A 20,643-nucleotide genomic window follows, 5' to 3' on the forward strand; every position below is an offset into this window, starting at 1 on the left:
AGCAGGCATTCAGGAACACTCTCTCAGATAGACACATGGCCACATACATCCACAAGAGACCCAAACACACATTAAGATCAAAATAAAACTACATACACATCAATATACACACACAGCCATGGCAATGTATGCCACCAAACCATTTTAGACTATTACTCTAGGAGAAGCGCGCGCATACACACACACACACACACACACACACACTCTGAATTCATAAGCACTGATGAACTCTCTGCAAGGTCCTTGCTTGCCTAAGGAGCAAAAGTACATGTGGAATTTTCTTCAAATACAACCAGTACCCGTGAGTTCATAGCTGTGCACAGCTCTCATTATTCAGTTACAGACTACCAAACTTAATTAAAGAGCTAACTTAATTAGCAACTCATTGTGCTTATAACTGTATTCTGCTGCAGTTTTACCCCACCTCCTTCCTCACCCCCCCACACCCCTACAGCCCCACCACCTCACAGCCTGCGGGCATGCGGCAAAGTAAAGTTCACCGAATTCACACCAAACTAATTGCTTTGTCCTTGCGGCGGTAAGATGAATGGCCTGAAAGAAGCCCTGTAAACGGCGGGGCGTGTGTGTGCAGAGGAACTGAGCCGCCACTGAGCAGAGAGGAGCGGCGAGGAGAGGAGCGGAGCGGAGAGGAGCGGAGAGGAGCGGAGAGGAGCGTGGGGATTGGGCTTATTTTGGAAGGTACATAAAGGAGTCGTTTGTAGCGCTTGTCTTTCAGCTGCTCTGCAGTAGCGCTCCCTCTGGACTCCAGACAGTGAGCGACCAGTGTCGCTTGCGGTGCCAGTCATCAGGTCCCCCCCTTAGGAGCACGCAGGGTCTTTATGCCCTCCAGCTTTTCTTCTGTCTCCCCTCCTTCTCCCCGCCTCTCCACCTGAGAGAGCAGGCGCTCCTGGGGAGTGGGACGGCAAGGTGAGCTCCGTGAGAAGGGCAGAGAAGGAGACGGAGAAGGAGAACACACAGGCCAATCTCCGAGAACCTGCGCCGCAAGAAAAAACGAAGAAGGGGAGAAAAAAAGCCCTTGATATCTCTATATACTGGCTTGCTTATGAATAATGCCATTGACTTCAGGCTGAAAGCAAGCAAGCGAGAAAGAGAGAGTGCAAAAAAAGAAGGAAAGAAAATGAGAGAGAAAACAAGGGGGACAGAGGGAGCCCTTTGCTTATGAATAATGATGTGGCCTTCAACTCCTCTTTGACAAGGCTTCTTGACTTGGGGAGTAAAGAGTTGGGAAGACCACTGCAACTGTAACCCACGACAGATAATTAAGCTAAAAGCTTCTCTACAGAAGAAATGGCTGTATCATAACAGCGGCTGCCAAAACATTTCACACAAATGCGTTAGATGACTTCGTTTGGGAGAATAATCTAATGTGATCGCCCTAAACCAGCAGACTCCGATAGCATAGTATCTGGCTTTGTTGTGTATACAAGGTTGCTGTTTTACATTCAAAAGCAATTAACACTCGCCCATGAAAAGACATGTAAGTTCAACTGCCTACAAATGCTCAATTATTCTGGCTTAGGAGAGAGAAAAAAACGAAAGTCCACAGGCTACACTGTTATTCGTTTAGCCTGAAATGAACACCAGGGAACTGTGCTCCATCTATTAACCTACACAGTAAATCTCTTCAGTAGAGGTCGAAGGTAAGCTGTATTTCAATAGCTTTGACAGCAGAGGAGGATGAATTTCAAACCAAGTGCACCCAAAAAGGGGGAGACAGAGAAACAGGAGCTACAGTAAGCCATACGGTACTGCCTACCTACCTACCTATCTACACCATTTGCTGGCTTGGAAACAACTTCGCTCATGCACAACTAAACAAGGCAGCCAAGGTGCCAAAAACAAATCTCCAAAAGAGATCCAAAAGAGATCATTCCTTGCTGTCTCACTTGTGCCCAAGGCATCAGCTACTGTACATTCTCGGAGGTCATCACTCTGCTGACTGATTCATCTCTAAAGGCAGCCTCTGATTGGCTACTCTACACATTGGGATGTAGCATTGCTAAGGAGCTCAGTTTGGCCACATAGTGAGGATGGTGGAGGAACACAGATTTCCTGAGCTGCTGAAGTAGAAAATAATCGATATAACCATGAAATTGTAGGCTGTTTCATCACACTTAACGGAGTCACCTCAAACCATGGCATCCCCACAGCCAAACTCCCTTAGTCACTACTCGATAAAAACAATCCCCACCTGCACCTCGGGCCAGTACATGAGATTTGTGCTGGCCCCTCGTATATATTTACTGGCCCAGAAAAGTCACTTCTACACAAGGTTAATTTATTACATTGCAATGAACTCCCTCTGTATTTGAATGGCCTCACACGACTACCTTCAACCAGTCAGCACCACAGGGGAGCTGAACTGACTGGTGATGGTGACTGGCAAAAATAAAAGTGGGCCAGTGACCGACCAACCAGCGTGGCCACCATGCTCTGTTACTAGCTCCGGGCCAGCGGGCCACTTCTTGTGTTAAACCCTGTTTAAAAGTCAAACAGCAACCACCCTCAACAACAGACCCGTTTGCACCAAACAAATGGAGCTTTCCTGGACTTGGACAAAGAGCCAGTGGTCTAGTGGCTCCCCTGGCTCCAGCCTCGTCCTGTACAGATGGCCTCCCAGCTGTCCTTGCCCAAACAGCCATCCGTCTCCGGGCCGGCCACTCCAACTCCGCACCGCGTGTGTCCAGTCAGGCGGGGGGTGCGCTGCGCTGCGGAGTGGCGCGGCTGAGCAGGGCTGGATTAATGGGGCTCATAACGACTTGGCTAAGTGAGGGGCCCACCAGGGGGGTGCAGGGGAGGAGGAGGGGGGACCCGGGGTCAGCGTCTACTGCCGGAGCGGCTCCCGGGGGGGCGCCTTCACGGGCCGTTTCACCGCCACCGCGCGACCCGACCCAGCCTGCTGATAAAGACGGATCGCCACCTTCAGCACGCCGGCCCCGCCAAGACGACATTGAGCCGCAGTCACACAATGGAACAATGACACTGCATGGGCCAAGCACTGAGCGGAGCACAACCTGAACACTGTGGATTGGGAGTTGGGAGGGGGGGGGGGGGGTCTGTTTGAAAGTGCCCTGTAACAGTACTCAATAAAGAACAAACTTTTTGACTCCTCTTAAACTTCCCTTGCAGTGCTGTGGTGGAGGTATCCATTTGGAGGAGCAGGCCCACCACACTAGAACACATGCACTACCATGTGACACATGTTGCATCTACTCCACCATGGGGAGATCACCCCTACACCACTCTAGAGCACATGGCATATCTAGCCAACTACACAGTGAGGGCACATAGACTACATAGAGAACATGTCTGTATTCCAACCTAGAGGCCATGTTGTATTCAGTTCACCATACAGAACATTTTTGTATTCATTCCACCATAGAGAGCATTTTTGTATTCATTCCACCATAGAGAGCATGCTGTATTTATTCCACCATAGAGAGCCAGTCATATTTATTTCATCATAGAGTGCTATTCCTCCTTTCCCTCTACCGCACTATTTCCTTCGACTACTCTCTGACTAGTACTTCAACTCGCACTCTCATCCTCCGGTAGAAGTATTTACAGTAGTGTTACCTGTGGTCTCCTTTGCAATGGAGCTTGAATTACATTCCTCACTTTGCAAGTTGCTTTGGATAAACGTGTCTGCTAAATGAATACATGTCAATGTAAAGATGGCATATTATTCTATGTGCTGCATTGTCCATCTGGATGAGCAGCTCGGTGACCACCACCTTAGCGAGCATGCTGTATTCATTCCACCATAGGGTGCATGTGGTATTTATTACATATGTACTTACAGTACATGTCAATTATATTTCAAGGGATTGCATCGTCATTACATTGTCCCTGGAGCAACTTGGGGTTAAGTGCCTTGCACAACGGTTGAAGCCGGAAATTGAACCGACAACTTTCAATTTTCACTACCACCGCACTATTTATTCTGAGATGCCGTATTCTACGTGCTGAAATCACTCCACCATGGAGTGCACGTGGTATTTATTCTATAATGGCATATTCTATGTGATGGCGTATTCTAGGTGATGGTGTATTCTATGTGATGGCGTATTCCAGGTGATGGTGTATTATTCTATGTGATGGCGTATTCTAGGTGATGACGTATTCTATGTACTGCATTGTCTTACCCGACGAGCGTAAGATGGCGTATTCTATGTTATGCCATATTCTACATGATGGCGTATTCTGCGTGATGGTGTATTCTAGGTGATGGTGTATTCTACGTGATGGTGTATTCTACGTGATGGTGTATTCTACGTGATGGTGTATTCTAGGTGATGGCGTGTTCTTCATGATGGCGTGTTCTTCATGATGGCGTGTTCTGCGTGATGGTGTGTTCTACATGATGGCATATTGTGCGTGATGGTGTATTCTAGGTGATGGTGTATTCTACGTGATGGCGTATTCTACGTGATGGTGTATTCTAGGTGATGGCGTATTCTACATGATGGCGTGTTCTTCATGATGGCGTGTTCTGCGTGATGGTGTGTTCTACATGATGGCATATTGTGCGTGATGGTGTATTCTACGTGATGGTGTATTCTACGTGATGGTGTATTTTAGGTGATGGCGTATTCTACATGATGGCGTGTTCTTCATGATGGCGTGTTCTGCGTGATGGCGTGTTCTTCATGATGGCGTGTTCTGCGTGATGGTGTGTTCTACATGATGGCATATTGTGCGTGATGGTGTATTCTACGTGATGGTGTATTCTAGGTGATGGTGCATTCAAGCTGATGGTGTATTCTAGGTGATGGCGTATTGTGTGTGCTGTATTGTCCTACCCACCTGGACGAGCAGGACGGTGCCCACCACCATGGAGTACATGTCGTATTTGCCCAGCTGCCTGCTGAGGGCCGAGCTCATGGCCCTCAGGGCCTCCAGGTACTGGCGCAGCACCTTGCGGCCCATGTTGGACAGCGTCTCCGACGTGTTGCCCTCCAGGTACAGCTTCATCCAGTTGCCGTGGGACTTCTCGGCCACGCGGAACAGCTCGTAGCCTTCCTCTGCGGAGAGACGAGAGGAGAGGAGCGAGAGGAGACGTGAGGGCGGGCACAGAGCGCATGATGAAAGGAGAGAGGGAGGGAGAGAGAGGGAGGGAGGGAGAGAGAGAGGGAGGGAAGGAGATACAAAGAGCAAAGGGTGATGAAAGGAGAAAAAGAAGTGAGAGTGTGAAAAGAATGTGCAATTGTGCTGAGAAGGAGAGATACAGATTTAGAGAAGGAACAGGTGTGTGTGTGAGAGAGAGAGAGAGAGAGAGAGAGAGAGAGAGAGTGAGTGAGTGAGTGAGAGAGAGAGACAAAGTCAGAGAAAGAGAGAGAATATGTGTGTGTGTGTGTGTGTGTATGAACTATATATAGAGTGCGAGAGAATAAGTTGTGTGTTGCACTAAAGCAGGCGGAGGCTGGGGCTGGGGAATCTCTACTAAGCCCTCTTGTGAGGAGAGAGGTGAAAGGCGCTGACACAAATAAACTCCAATTCTATCAATGAGAGACAGAGCTTCAGAGAGCAGGAGCTAATCCCAGCAGAACACCAACGCACCACACTCTCACACACTCTTCCGCCTGCACAAAGCTGCTTGGAATCTCTCGCATTCAGAGTCTCTGTCTCTCTCTAACACACACACACGCACACACACGCAAACGCACACACAAACACACACTCCTCCGACTGCACAAAGCTGCTTGGATTCTCTCACATTCAGGGTATCTCTCTCCCTCACACACACACACACACACACACACACACACACACACACACAGACACACACAGACACACACAGACACACACAGACACACCTTTGCCTGCACAAAGCAACTCTTGCCCGAGATGCCAGGCTTTCATCATACGAACTATATTCAGCCTGAATCAATTCATCATGGCAAAATACGAGCCCCAGTCGCAAGGCCCAATTAACGTCTGGGAGGTCTTTGTGTACGAGGCAAGCCTGTTTTTTGTGCCTATTTGGCAAATCCATTGTGAGGTGTAGCTACGCATTAGAAATACAAGGGAAAATCCCAGAGAGTGGAGAAAGACCAGAGAGCAATTACCCTGCTTTACAGCACTAAGCCAGGCCGGGCCGCATTTATCTTAGCAAACACACAGCCCTTATGCACCTCACAATATGCTCACAATTTCAAAACTAAATCCTGCAAGGTCTTAAAATGTATAATCCGTTGTGCAGAGACAGAGGCACACACACACACCTCTATCTCTGACAGACACATACACACATACACACACACACACACACACACACACACACACACACACACACACACACACACACACACACACACACACACACACACACACACACACACACACACACACACACACACACGCAAACACACACAGGTTAAAATGTTGTGTGCCTCTAGGTTTGCTTTTCCTTCACTACCTCCCTGCACAGCAGAAGCGTAGCTGCTGACTTGTCTGCACCTAATGCTAACCGGCCCTTATCTGAATCATTTGGGCACTGCGGAGATAAATAGTGATTATAATTCCATTAGGCACGGGAGCAGAGTGGAAATATGAACGCCCGCAGACGCCACCATGAATCAAGCCCTGGAAATGGCCCACTGCCCGCTGGGAGTGTGTGTGTGTGTGTGTGTGTGTGAGTGGAAGTGTGTGTGGACACTGGCAGATGGACAGAACACTTTCAGAGTGGCCTTCAGAGTGGTTAGGGATGTCCTGTGAGTATGTTTGCCGTGCCCGAGTGTGTGTAGATATTTGCAGTGTGTATATCTGCCCTTGCAGTGCCTGTGTGTGTGTGTGTGTGTGTGTGTGTCTGTGAGAGAGTGTATGCGCCCTTGCAGGGCCTGTGTGAGTGTGTGTGTGTGTGTGTGTGTGTTTGCAGTGGCTTTGCTTGTGTGTGTGTTGGTGGAGTGCACCTAATTGGAGGGATTAGAAGAGGACTAGGGCTTGAATGCGTGAGTGATACTAAAGAGCACAAGCACCAGCGCGGGGACCTTTGGCAGGACAAGACACCAGAGACACTTTACCCACGCCTGGATGCACTCACCCAGAGGGTTTCCCCTCACTCTGATACTCACTCTCTCTCTCACACACACACACACACACGCACGCACACACACACACACACTCGCACTCACATGCACCCTCTCTCTCGCGCGCGCACACACACACACGCACGCACAGAAATCACAGACAATGAGGAACTTCAGTTATTGCTACGTACTGGATCTATCACAACCAATCTTGGGGCCTGCGCCATGCGGTGGCTTGAGCCATGTGACATAACGGGCGCGATGACGGGCAGGACTCCTCATGAAAGTGTAATGAGTGGCATTGATCAGGGCGGGGCGGGGCGGGGTGAGCTGGGGAGATGAATGGCCCAGTGAGGCTGCTTTTCTAGCCAGTGCTAATGGGATCATTACAGCAGGCCTCTCACTACTGGACACCTAATGGCAGCAGGCTCCATTCAGCTGCACTATTTACAGCCAGAGCAGAGCGGAACAAGAGAGAGAGAGAGAGAGAGAGAGAGAGAGAGAGAGAGGGAGAGAGGGAGAGAGAAAGAGATGAAGAGAGAGTGGAGGGGGGTGGTGGTAGAGAAAGAGAGAGAAATGAAGAGAGGAGGGAGAGAGAGAGAGAAAGCAGTGAGAAGGGGGTGGAGGGAGGTAGAGAGAGTGAGAAAGAGTTGGAGAGTGACAGTGAGACAAAGGAGAGAAAGAAGGGATGAGGAGAGCAAGAGAAAAAAGACAGACAGAGAGAGATGGGATGGATGGATGTTAGAGAGCAGACAGATACAGAGACACACGTAGATGTACTCAGTCAGAGAGAGAGAGAGAGAGAGAGAGAGAGAGAGAGTGGCACTGAAGGATGGATGACAAAGGGAAAAGAGGAGGAGGAGGAGGAGGATGGAGAAGTGAATTAGACAGAGGGAGAAAAGAGAGGGAAGACAGAATGAGAGAAAGGGAGAGGAAGAATGGAGGCTGAATGGAGGAGGAGGATGAGAGAGTTTCATCATTTGAGAAAGAGTGGCTGAAAGGATTCAACTAACAATTCAGTGATCACTACAGAGTCACCACAGAATGTGCACAGCTTGAGTCACATTTCTCCTGTGCGTCTGCGTGCGTGCGTGTGTGTGTGTGTGTGTGTGTGTCAGTGTACGTGTTTGTGGAGGTGTACACACCAGTATACCTTTAATTCTGTTCTTTAATTAATTTCATTCAGTGATCACTACAGAGTCAACACAGAATGTGCACGGTTTGAGTCACATTTCTCCTGTGCGTCTGCGCTTGTGTGTGTGTGTGTGTGTGTGTGTGTGTGTGTGTGTGTGTGTGTGGGGGTGGGTGGGTGTGTACAGACTCAAAGGAAAGGAAAGGAACAAAAAATGGAGGGCACGACATTTAGAGTAACTTCTGCTAATTATAGCGATCTCCACTCTCCCTCCAAAACACACCTAAGCAAACAAAGATCCCACACTCTAGCGCCAGTATTCATGGGTTTCATCAGGTCCCTTTCCACAGGTGGGTTAATCAAGCACCATGCAGTCATTCATAATCTAGGTGCTTGATTGTATACACCTGTAGAAAGGGACTTGATGAGACCCATGAATAGCCCTCTGGCTGTCTCCAGTGCCCATATGGGGGTCTATAGGACCAGTATAGACCCCTGGTTGGCCCAAGTGCCCATGTGCAACTTTCCAATCTACTTTTAGCCTTTTGTTTATCGCCAACATTTGCTAAGTACAGTCTTACAGTAGAAATCATGCTATTGCCAAAACAATTTAAGTTTAAGTGATCATATCATCATATCAATGACTTGGCTGAGACAACCAGATAATTACTATTCTCATGAGGCTACATTTTTATGTTGCTGATGCAAAAGAATGCTTCAAAAATCAATGCTTCACCAGGGCTAGTGGGCCAACAACTGTGCTACGCTGTGGGGCTTGTCAATCACACCGCTTCAGCGATGACATTCTTCGCCTTTGATCAAGACTGCATCTGCCCTTCCAAAAGACCTCACACCACGCCGCTCCTTACAACTGCACTGTGGGCTGCACATTAAAAAACAATTTGTGATGCTGAGTATGCTTATTAGTATAGTAATCTACAACTGCCTTAACATTGGAGCCATGCTTGAGAACTCTGTTTCCAAAACTTGCATGCCTATTTCATTAAAAACTTGCATGCTTATTTCATCACAAGAGCTCGGAAACAAAATGTGCATAGTGTAACACAACAAAGCATCACTAACTCGTGCAGAACCTTGTGAATTAATGTCACTGCTCCAGATCACTGTGCTGCCCTTGATCACGGGTGCTGTGGCAATCCCTGACCCGTATAGCTTCAAAGCTGCACAACATCCTTGCTCCTGCAGAGCCGAGTCCACGTTATGAAAGCACTGCCGTGCTGCCTGCGCGCTCTCCCACCAGCGAGCGCACGTGTGCACTGCAGAAGAACTGCCTCAGCCCAGTCCATCAACGCTACTGTACGCACGCCACCAAATGAGAGCGCTGCAGCTCAACCGACGCCAGCGCTTGCGCTCGCTCGGGAGCCAAAGCAATCTTCTCCCTGCCGTATTCCATGAGCGCACGCTCCGCTCCGTATGGAGCGCGTGCTCCGTGGCACCATTTGTCACCTGGCCCAGACGAGCAGCGGCAGCACACACACGGGAAAAGGGCTTTTTTTCTGCCCTCAGCTCGGAAGCAACACGGGCACATTCTGCATGTAGGACGCCACAGAGGGAGAGCACAATGGACTGAGCTATGGCTCCTCAGAGCACAGATTCCTTCACATTACTGACCCATAAGCAGGCAACATGAGAGGAAATCATTCATCATGCACACATACACACACACACGTGCGAACACGAACACACAGGTGTGAGTGTGTGTGCTTGTTAAAGTGTGTGTGCGTGTGTGCCTGTTGAAGTGCACATTTACATATAGTGTGTGTGTGTGTGTGTGTGTATGGTTGTGAGGATTTGTGAGCCTGTTGTAAAGTGTGTGTCTTTGGTGTGTGTGAGTATGTGTGTGTGAGTATGTGTGTGTGTGTGTGTGTGTGTGTGTGTGTGTTTGAGAGAGAGAGAGTGTCGCAGTCGCATTGCAGCCAGTGTTACTCTGGCCCTGGAGACAGGCTGATCTCATAAATCACAGAGCGTGTCTGGTGGAAGCACACGCACATTTATTCACACACACACACACACACACACACACACACACACACACACACACAGAGAGAGAGAGAGAGAGCCTGGCAGGAGGCTGGCCTTGTGCTCCCTACTCATTATGTCTCCCTCCTGTCTGTCTTGCTCCTGTCGGGACGGAACACCTGACACACTCCTGCAGGTGGGGTTAAGGGTTAGGGTTAGGTGCCTTTGAGTCCACAGTGGCAGCACTGCCTGGAAGACACATCTCGCTAGTCGCTAGACTCAACAACCCTGAACTCTTGTAGACAATAAGGAAATAAGAGCATTATACTTTGCAGAGATGGTCCTTTGTGTGAGCTCTAATGAGTTTGGTTGATAAATAAATACCAGAAAAGGTTGCGGTAGCTACCGTCCAGCAATATTAGAACGCACTGAATGAATATTATGTGAATATTGAATGTCCCCCCAGAGTTTAAGAATGCAGACCGTACTAAACAACAACTCCCCAAACTTTCCTTCCTGAGTAAGGGTCTGACCCTGCTCCACTTTCCAGTATGTGAGTCCTATTGGGAATAGACTTGAAAACACTAGTTCAGCTCTTAACCAATCAGAATTGAGCACTATGGGATTGGCATACTTCCTCCTTTGCAGCTAATGGTGCAATATATTATATTAGCCTTTCCCTCCCAAACCCACTGACTGTAAAGAAACCATCATTTTGCCCTCAAAGCATTACTACGTGAGTTTTAGTCTAAAACTACTTTTTTTGCAGTGTGATGACAACACTGCCTGCTTTCTCCTGAAGCTCCCCGGGCAGTAGTGGCCTTTCTAAAAGCCTAAACGTGAGTGGTGGGTGGAAGCACTTCCTCACAGTGAGGTGAGCATTTAATGAAAGAGGCGAGCAGCATGACAAAGCAGCAGAAGCTCGCCCAAATGCACCTCTCTCCCTCTCAGCACTCTCTCGCTCTCTTTCACTACCTCCATTTCTTTATTTTTTGTGTTCTTTCTGTCTCTCCTGGTCTCTCTCTCTCTCTCTCTCTCTCTCTCTCTCTCTTTTCTGTCTATCCATCTCTCCCTGCCTCGTTCTCTATCTATCTTCCTCTTACAATCACTATGGAAACAGGAGAGCTGCAGAAGCACAGTGGAAGGGCTGGGTGGCCACGTGGAGCTGTGCTACAATGGGGGTGGGGGGGGGGGGGGGGGGGGGGGCAAATACCCCCCTCAGCACACACACACACACACACACACACACCTACCCAAAGTGAATTACCTACTCCCAATCGGCCACAATCTAAATTGTGATTTAACTGACTGTGGGGTCAGACAGCAGATCTGTGAGGAGGCGTTTCTCTACACTAATGAACGATAATCACACAGACTACAGTCTGCTGAGGGCTAGACAAAAATCACAGCACACACGCACGCACACAGACACTCACACACACACTCACACACACACACACACACACACACACACACACACACACACACACACACACAGGGGAAAGATACAAGAGAGAGAAAGGCTAGCAGATCCGAGGATGCTAATCGGAGTGTTCATTACCACCAGACACTGCACCCATTCCCACCTGACGGGCCTCATTTACATGTGGCCATCGTGGAGATCATTCCGTCCAGAAAGGAACGCACTGGAGGCAACACACAGCAGGGCTGCGATCGGATCGGACGGATGAGCTCCGTGGCTGTGTTCTTCAGGGAACTGAACTCAGAGCATTTGCATAAGAAAAGCTTGACAGGAGATCACGTGACCTGTCGATGGCGATACAACCCTAAAAGGGAGCTCCGCTGGTCTATTCGCTAAATCTTCTACCATCCTTCATTTCCAAAACAATTTAGTCAAATTTTAAATATTAGTTGGACATAATGTCACTCCATGCGAGATTTGCGCGAGAAAGAGAGCACGAAAAATCTCCAGAGAAGAAAAAATTCAAAGATTCAGGGACCATCTCGAGGGAAGAGCTAAACGAAGTCATCCTAGCTAGCGTTAAACTAGCACTAGCCGAACAAAAAGAAGAGTTGAATACAGCCATATCTGCAGCGGTAAGACATGCAATTGACGACCTACTAACCCCTCAACTTAACGCCATCCGAACCGAGTTAGACAGCACTAAAGAATCGATTAATTCAATCCAAAGAGAAGTTCGTCAACAAGATAACTGTGTGGCTAAACTGCAGGCTAGGTGTGACACGATTCAGGCAGCAGCACGATCGGACAGAGGTCAAGTCAACGGGATGGCTAAGAAAGTGGATGACCTTAATGATAAACTCTCAGAATTAGAAGACAGAAGCAGACGATCAAACGTTCGTCTTGTGGGCTTAAAGGAAGGAGAGGAGGGCGATGATGCCATAGCCTTTCTAAAGGCTCGCCTACCCGACTGGATTCCTGCTTTGAAAGACCGAGAAATTGCCATAGAAAGAGCCCACCGTGTGTACTCTAGAGAACAGAACAGCAGCCGTCCGCGCACTGTCATATTCAAGCTTCTAAACTATATGGATCGACAAGCTATTCTCAAGGGAGCCAGGGCGGCCTATCCAGTTAAACACCACCAGGAGAACATCCTCTTCTTTCCTGACTACAGTATGGAAACGACAAAACGAAGAAAGGAGATGGCTGAAGCGAGGAAGAAGATGGAAAACCTCGGTCTACAACCTTTCCTGCTCTACCCAGCTGTTCTCAAGATAACCTACAAGGGTCGTCAGCTTCTTTTCAAGTCACCCGCCGAGGCTGCCAGGTTTCTACAGGACCACTTCTCCCCTCTGCCTGAAAGGAACGACTCTATGGATACTGCACCACCCGCTTCAAGCAGCTCTCTTCTCAACCCATAATCATCACGGCCAAACCCCGATATCACGGAATACTTGGGTAAAGCTATATGGGGGAATGTCACTCTGTAATTAAAAAAAACTGCGGTAAAGGGGTGATGTGTTTGTATGTGTAGGCTACTATCTTGGTATGGTTAGATATTTATTTCAATGGCCCGGCCGCGAATTAGCAGCCTTGAACTCACCTGCACTAGCTGCAGCCTCATGACTGGCCATATATCTTTAATAATATTTTACTTTTGCTATTATTTCACCTGACTCAGATGGTATACCACTTTATAATCTGTAGCCTACTCAGCAGAGTTTTGAGGTCTATACCCGTAACACTTTGTTTTGGACAAACTAAATATGTTAGCGAATGGCCAGATGTGCCGCTATGGAGATGTCACGTTATCGATATAACATTATTTTGGGTTGCAAGCCAGGGGGCATTCATGTTAGCCCCTGCGGGTTGTTAGTTCTTTTGTTTGTTCACTTTTCACTGTTCGTATTAGGGAAAGTTGTGCTCATTCATATCCTTACTATCCTAAGCTCCACAGATATTGACCAATGCTTCACTCAGCGCAGATCTTGCATTACAGATTTAACCTTAGATTTCATGTTTCTTTTGTTTTGTTTCCTCTTCAGTCTAACCATAATTATCAATGACAAACTGTAATATCTTTACTTGGAATGTCAACGGCCTTAATTCTCCAATCAAACGAACGAAATGTCTAGAATACCTGCAACGTAAAAAAGTTGATATAGCCCTTATTCAAGAGTCCCATCTGAAGTCATGCGATGTTCACCGCTTCCAAAATAAGCACTTTAAAGTGGTGGCAGCTTCCAGTGCAGCCTCTAAAACTCGTGGCGTTATAATTCTAACTCGCAGAAAATTTGCATTTAGTATAGAAACAACTGGGGGAGATACTGACGGTCGTATGACTTATCTGTTGGGCTCATGGAACAATGTCAAACTAGCTCTTGTTTCTATATATGCTCCAAACGAGTTTGATCCTGCTTTTTTCCCGAAAATAACAGAATCGCTATTAAACTTAACGAGCTACAGGCTTATTATTGGGGGCGACATGAACGCGGTCTGTGACCCCGCTTTAGACAAATCTCACGTGACTCCCGTTGAGCGCAGCACCAAAAGTCTGAATGCTTTCATATCTGACTTAAATTTATGTGATGCTTGGCGCTTTGCGAACGACAGTCAAAGAAACTACACATTCTTTTCGTCAAGACACAAGACATATTCCCGAATAGATTATCTTCTTCTATCTAACACTCTCATGCAAGACATGAAAATGGTTGACATATTACCAATTCTGTTGTCGGACCACTCTCCTGTCAACTGTAACTTGACACTCCGCTCCTCCCCACCTTGTTCTAAGCGCTGGCGTTTCAATACATCGCTACTTCAAAATGAAGATTTTATTTTTCAGATTAAGAGCAATTTACCAATATTTATTGAAATGAATCTAAATTCTGTCAATCCACAAATACTATGGGAGGCAATTAAATGTTACATAAGAGGCAATTGTATTTCATTTGCTTCTTTTAGGAATAAATCTAGAATTAAGGCATCTGAAGAACTGGAGACAAAAATAATTTCTTTAGAAAGTGAACTAAAACAATCCTTTAATCAACAAAATGCAGAAATACTGAAATCATTGAAGTCAGAATACCATGCACTACAGCTGGAGAAGGCAGAGTTTATTATTCATCGTACTAAATCAAACTATTACTATTATGGAGAGCGGCCCAGTAAACTTCTTGCTTTAAGACTCAAACACAATGAAGCTATGTCCATGATAACTGCTATTAAAAAAGACCAGGTCTTGGTTACTAAACCTGAAGATATAAACACAGTCTTTAAGGATTACTACACTAATCTTTACAGCTCAGAATCCATCTCGGATCAAAATAGATGCAAACAATTTCTATCAGGCCTAAACCTCCCGAAGCTACACCAACCACAGGCTCAAGCTTTGGATGCACCCATAACACTACAAGAGCTGAAGTCAGCGCTGGGGTCTATGCAGAAGGGCAAATCCCCAGGCCCAGATGGCCTACCACCAGAACTCTATTCTGAGCTTTGGGAAATTATTGGCCCTCATATCCTGAACTCCTTCAATTATGCGATTGAGCATGGCTCCCTACACAGGGATCAAAACACTGCTTTAATATCCCTTCTGCTAAAAAAAGGAAAAGACCCGCAATTGTGTAGTAGCTTTCGCCCCATCTCACTTATATCTACTGATGCAAAATTATATGGAAAGGTTCTCTCTAAGCGTCTTGAGACAGTTACAGAGGAACTTATTCACTACGATCAGACAGGTTTTGTCTGTGGTAGACTAGCCTCTGATAATATTAGACGCTTACTTAACATAATTGATGTCTCCTCCTCACTTAAAGAATCCTGCGCCATCTTCTCCCTTGACGCGGAAAAAGCCTTTGACCGCGTAGAATGGACTTACTTGTGGTCAGTTCTTGAACAATTTGGATTTGGTCATCAGTTCATACACATGATACAAGTGCTATATAACGAATCTACTGCGACAGTTTCTACAGGGCAGCAACGCTCCGCTCCCTTCAAACTTCAAAGAGGCACCCGACAAGGCTGTCCTCTCTCCCCATTGCTGTTTGCTCTGTTCCTTGAGCCCTTAGCCCAGACCATCAGATTGGACTCCACCCTCTCCCCTATTACAGTTAAAGGTGTAAGTCATCATATATCTCTATATGCAGATGATATTGCACTTTATATTTCAAATCTCACACAGTCAATCCCGAGATGTCTTGAGATCTTTAATGTATTCAGTGAATTAAGTGGATACAAAATAAATTGGTCCAAATCAGTCCTAATGCCCCTTAATGATGCTGGGAAAAAGACGCCCACACCACCTAACATACCTGTTGTTTCAGAATTCACGTATTTGGGCATTAGGATATCTGCATCACTTCAACAAATTGTGAAACAGAACTATACACTGATATTTGACAACATTAAGGATGACTTACAGAGATGGGCACCACTATATTTAACAATACAAGGCCGAATTGCCACTGTAAAAATGAATATTCTCCCTAGGTTAAACTTCATATTTGCTATGCTGCCACTCTCTCCCCCCCAGACGTTTTTCTCTGAATTGAAGCGACTCATCTCTGTATTTATTTGGAACAATAAACGGCCAAGAATTAAGTTGTCGGCATTACAGCAGCCTAAAGACAAAGGAGGTCTCTCACTTCCAGACTTTAAACTGTATTTCTGGGCATTCCAGATTAAATCTCTTAGAGTCTGGATGGACGCAAGCTCAAAAGTGATATGGCGAAGCTTAGAGGAACAGTCTGTCCATCCTTACCACTTAGAAGATATTTTATTTATTGGAAACCCAAAGGGCCAGTCTAAAACTAAATATAACTGTATTGTTATTAACTTATTGAACATATGGCATGATATTGAAATTTACATGGGCAGCCCCGTGAGACTCACTGAACAGTCTCCTATATGGAACAATTACAATCTCATGACCGGTAACAAACCTTTCTCATGTAAACAATGGTTGGACAAAGGTGTCACTCTTTTACAACATATTTTTAATGAGAACGGCCTCAGAACATTCCAAGATTTAAGACATAGTTACTCATTACCTGGTACATCTTATTTCATGTATCTTAGGTTAAGATCTGCACTTCGAGCCTATGGTGTTCCTTGGGATAGATATATCCCTCCTCATCCACTGTTAAAGTGGCTACTCCCAAATCTGGACAGATCTATCTCACCTATATACAGGGACTTACTTGCTCACACTTACAAACTTCCCCCTGTTACTCTAGTATGGGATAGAGAACTGTCTAGATATGGATCTACTCCTGACTGGACGTGGATATGGGAGAGCATTCCCGCAGTGTCTAAGAATCCTGCGCATCAGCTAATTCATTTTAAATTAATACACAGAGCCTACACCACACCATATCTACTACACAAAATGGGCAGAATCCCAAGCCCAGTATGTACACACTGTAATTTGGATCAAATTGGCACTTACTTTCACATGTTCTGGGAATGCTCTCCAGTATCAAAGTTCTGGGACTATGTATCACAGAATATCTCAGATATTATCCACACAGAATGCCCAAAAACACCTAGTTTATTTTTATTGAACGATGACTATTCTTTAGACCTAAGTGTCACTCAACGGCGAACTCTATATGCTGGATTGACAGCCGCCAAAAAAACCATTCTAAAACATTGGTTCAATCCTCTACTACCCATGAACTCTAATTGGCTCTTGGACTTCAAATACATTGCCCTACTAGAACGCTCCACAGCAAGAATGAATAAAGCTAAGCCTCGCACCATTACATCCTGGAACACTGTTTTGGAAGAACTGTCTGAAAAATTGCAAGTGTCTGTGTTAATTTGATTTTGCCACATTATCATTATTGTCACTTTATTATTATTTTTTTTTATTTCTCTCATTATTATTATTAGATCTTATGAGCTCACTTTCCCTGCTGTATATAGTTTTCTTTTGATGTCTGACATTTTTATACTCAATAAAAATTGTTGATCACAAAAAAAGAAAAGCTTGACAGGTTGAACTCATCCATAAAAGTAGTAACTGCTGAGAGCTATATTAGAGGATGACTACCAAAAGAAAACCTATCCATTTCTAAAAATTCATAATATAATTTATTTATACATAACATCACTTCAATCTGGTACAGGTGACATTTGTGGTGTGTGTGTCTGTGTGTGTGTGTGTGTGTGCGTCAGGAGAGAGGCCTTTCCCACAGCTTTTCTCCACTCAGTAGAGAAAGTCGACTCTGTTGAGGTTTCTCCAGGACACGCAGAGAAAAAAAACAAAAGCAGGAAACCATTCTGACCTGAACTTCAACAACTCCCTCATTCACAAATGGCGTGTGAATAGCGACAAGGTGCTAGTAAAGGGACACCTTGTCGAACCTCTGCACAACTGAGCAACACTGACTAATAGCTACAAAACAACTTCGGGACAGCCACTCCACTGCCTCCAGTCTGCCTCAAGTCCCAGAGTCCCATTCATTTAATGGTACATTAAGCCCAACCTAGATGCTCAGCCTTCTGCCCACCTTCTGCTCCCAACACAAAGTGTTTTTTTCCCCTTCTGCCTTTAGTTAATGAAGAAAGAAACAAAAAATGTGTTTTACTAATGCCACTTTTCTCCTACCACCGAGAGATCGCAGATCTCAAACACAACACGTCTTTCAAGTGCTAATTTCGTACCACCGGGGAAGCTATGAGTGACGGCATCCAACATACTGTGCCCACACACACACACACACCCACACACACACAGAGAGAGAGAAAGACACACACACACACACACACACACACACACACACACACACACACATATATATATGAACACAAGCACAGAGTGAATTCAAAAACAGGTCAAGCGCCTGGTCATCAATGCTTCACCAGGGGTAGTGGGCCAACAACTGTGCTACGCTGTGGGGCTTGTCAATCACACCGCTTCAGCGATGACATTCGTTGTCTTTGATCAAGACTGCATCAAAACTCCAAAAGACCTCACGCCACGCCGCTCCTTACTACTGCATTGTGGGCCGCACATTAATGCACAACAAAACAGCAGTTGAGCCGCGGCACCTCCACCTTTGATCAAAGCTGCGCCTATTTTTCCCAGAGACCTCACGGCGTGCCCCCGTTCAGGATTGCACTGTGGCCCGCATATTAACATCTCTCTCTCTCTCTCTCTCTCACACACATACATACATACTGTACACACACTAGGCCGCGTATTAACATCTCTCTCTCCCACACACACACACACACACACACACACACTAGGCCACACACACGTGCACACACACACACTAGGCCACACGCACACACGCTAGGCCACACACACACACAGATTTGATCACCTGACGTGGCTTCTGATGGCTGTGGCCCTCCTCTCTCATCTCATCGCACACATGAGAGACCGCCGTGTACACTTACAGACAATTTGCACCCGCCACCGCGTCGGCCATTGATGAATATTAACGAGCTGAACGGCTGATGAATGTTTCATAGCGCAGCCACTTTTTCCTCATTAGTGTCTCTGGCGGCGGGGGATGTCTTCTGGGCTTCTCTCCTTGCTCACTCAAGCCGGCCGCGGGCAGGAGAGACTGGCCCCTGCACCCCCTGTACCCCCTGTACCCCCCGCACCGTTTGGCGAGCTGTCCGGGAGGCCGCCTCATCCACACCAAGCCTTGCCCAGCCCACCCCCTCTGAAATATTAACGCTCACTAAACTCCAGCGTGAGGGAGTGGAGGGACTTAAAATGGGAGGGCTGTGATTTAAGTTCTTGGGTTTTTAAAAAGTTTCTTCTTTTTCTATGTCCTTGGCTGGCTATGGTAGCGTACATCTGCGGACTGCCAAGCAGATGCTTGTGAGATACATGGCTAACGCCGCATCACAAAGCCATCCATTCTGGCCCATATGCATAGAGTATGGTGCTGAATTCTTCATGAGGCCTCAGAGATAGATGTGATTGTAGGTGGTGGTGCCTCTGGCACGCCTGTGTGGAAGTGGCTTTACACTGAATACAGACCCTGGCGTAGACACAGGACTGCTTCACAATGAGTCACTGTAACTAGAGCCCTGCTTTCCAACACAAAGCAATGCAAATGTGTAGTCTGCTTCCCCCGTGCACAGAGACTGCTGCTGAAGTGTGTGTGTGTGCTTGTGTCTGTACATTTACAATATGTTCATGTGCAAGTGTACATGTTTATGTATGTATCCGCTTGTGCATGCGTGCACATGTGTGTGTGTGTGTGTGTGTGTGCATGTGTACATACGCATGGATCTCTGCACATATGTTTGCGTGTGTGTACGTGTTCGTTCATCTGTGTGTGTGTGTATGTGTGCATTCATCTGTGTGTGTGTGTGTGTGCGTGTGCGTTCATCTGAGTGTGTGAGTATGTGTGCATACATCTGTCTGTGTGTGTGTGTGTGTGTGTGTGTGTGTAGATGCATGCATCTTTCCATGCTAGTGTAATTGTGCATCTAGTGTGAGGGAGACCCAAAAAGACCGAATGAGACACAAAGGGGGATGAGTGGTGGGATGGTGGTTCTCAGTCTTTCTCTGAAAGCCTCTGTGCATGGTGAGTCACGCAGACAGTGGGCTTCTGATCTGGGCCTCTCCAGCCCTGTGTGTGTGTGTGTGTGTGTGTGTGTGTGTGTGTGTGTGTGTGTGTGTGTGTGTGTGTGTGTGTGTGTGTGTGTGTGTGTGTAGAAAGGAGGGCAATCCCGGTGACTCAGGGCCTCAGAGAGCTGGGATTGGGGCGCTGAGGATTGGGGACTCAGCCTCTCATTTACGGATTAACGCGATCCCGATTCTTCCCTCCGCTCCCTTTGGTAAACACACTCCGTCTCATCCCGACAAACACTCTATTCTGCGCGTCCGCAGTAGCTCCAGTACACACACACCCACAACAGAAGATACCCATCGCTGAGTAGCAAGGCTCTGGTTGGTTTCAGTACAGTCTGTCCTGTTTACCAACATCTAGTATGGCCTGGGAGCAACAGCACCTGTGTGTGTTATTTATGCTATGGAGCGACTGCAGTGGAGCACTCCTATGAAGGAGAGGAAGAGGGGATAGAGA

The 20,643-nt window shown here is 46.7% G+C and overlaps 1 protein-coding gene across 2 annotated transcripts in view; it reads right to left on the bottom strand.

Moving 5' to 3' along the window:
- The window catches only part of pigg (phosphatidylinositol glycan anchor biosynthesis class G (EMM blood group)), a 103,539-nt gene that overhangs the window by 50,388 nt on the left and 32,508 nt on the right, over nt 1-20,643 (bottom strand). For both annotated transcript variants that reach the window (XM_062549657.1, XM_062549656.1), the window contains exon 7: nt 4,828-5,045. In XM_062549657.1, coding sequence (XP_062405641.1) covers nt 4,828-5,045 — 218 coding nt within the window. The remainder of the gene's footprint in view (nt 1-4,827; nt 5,046-20,643) is intronic.

The sequence above is a fragment of the Sardina pilchardus genome, chromosome 11 (assembly GCF_963854185.1).
Source record: "Sardina pilchardus chromosome 11, fSarPil1.1, whole genome shotgun sequence".
In the NCBI taxonomy this organism is placed as follows: domain Eukaryota; kingdom Metazoa; phylum Chordata; class Actinopteri; order Clupeiformes; family Clupeidae; genus Sardina; species Sardina pilchardus.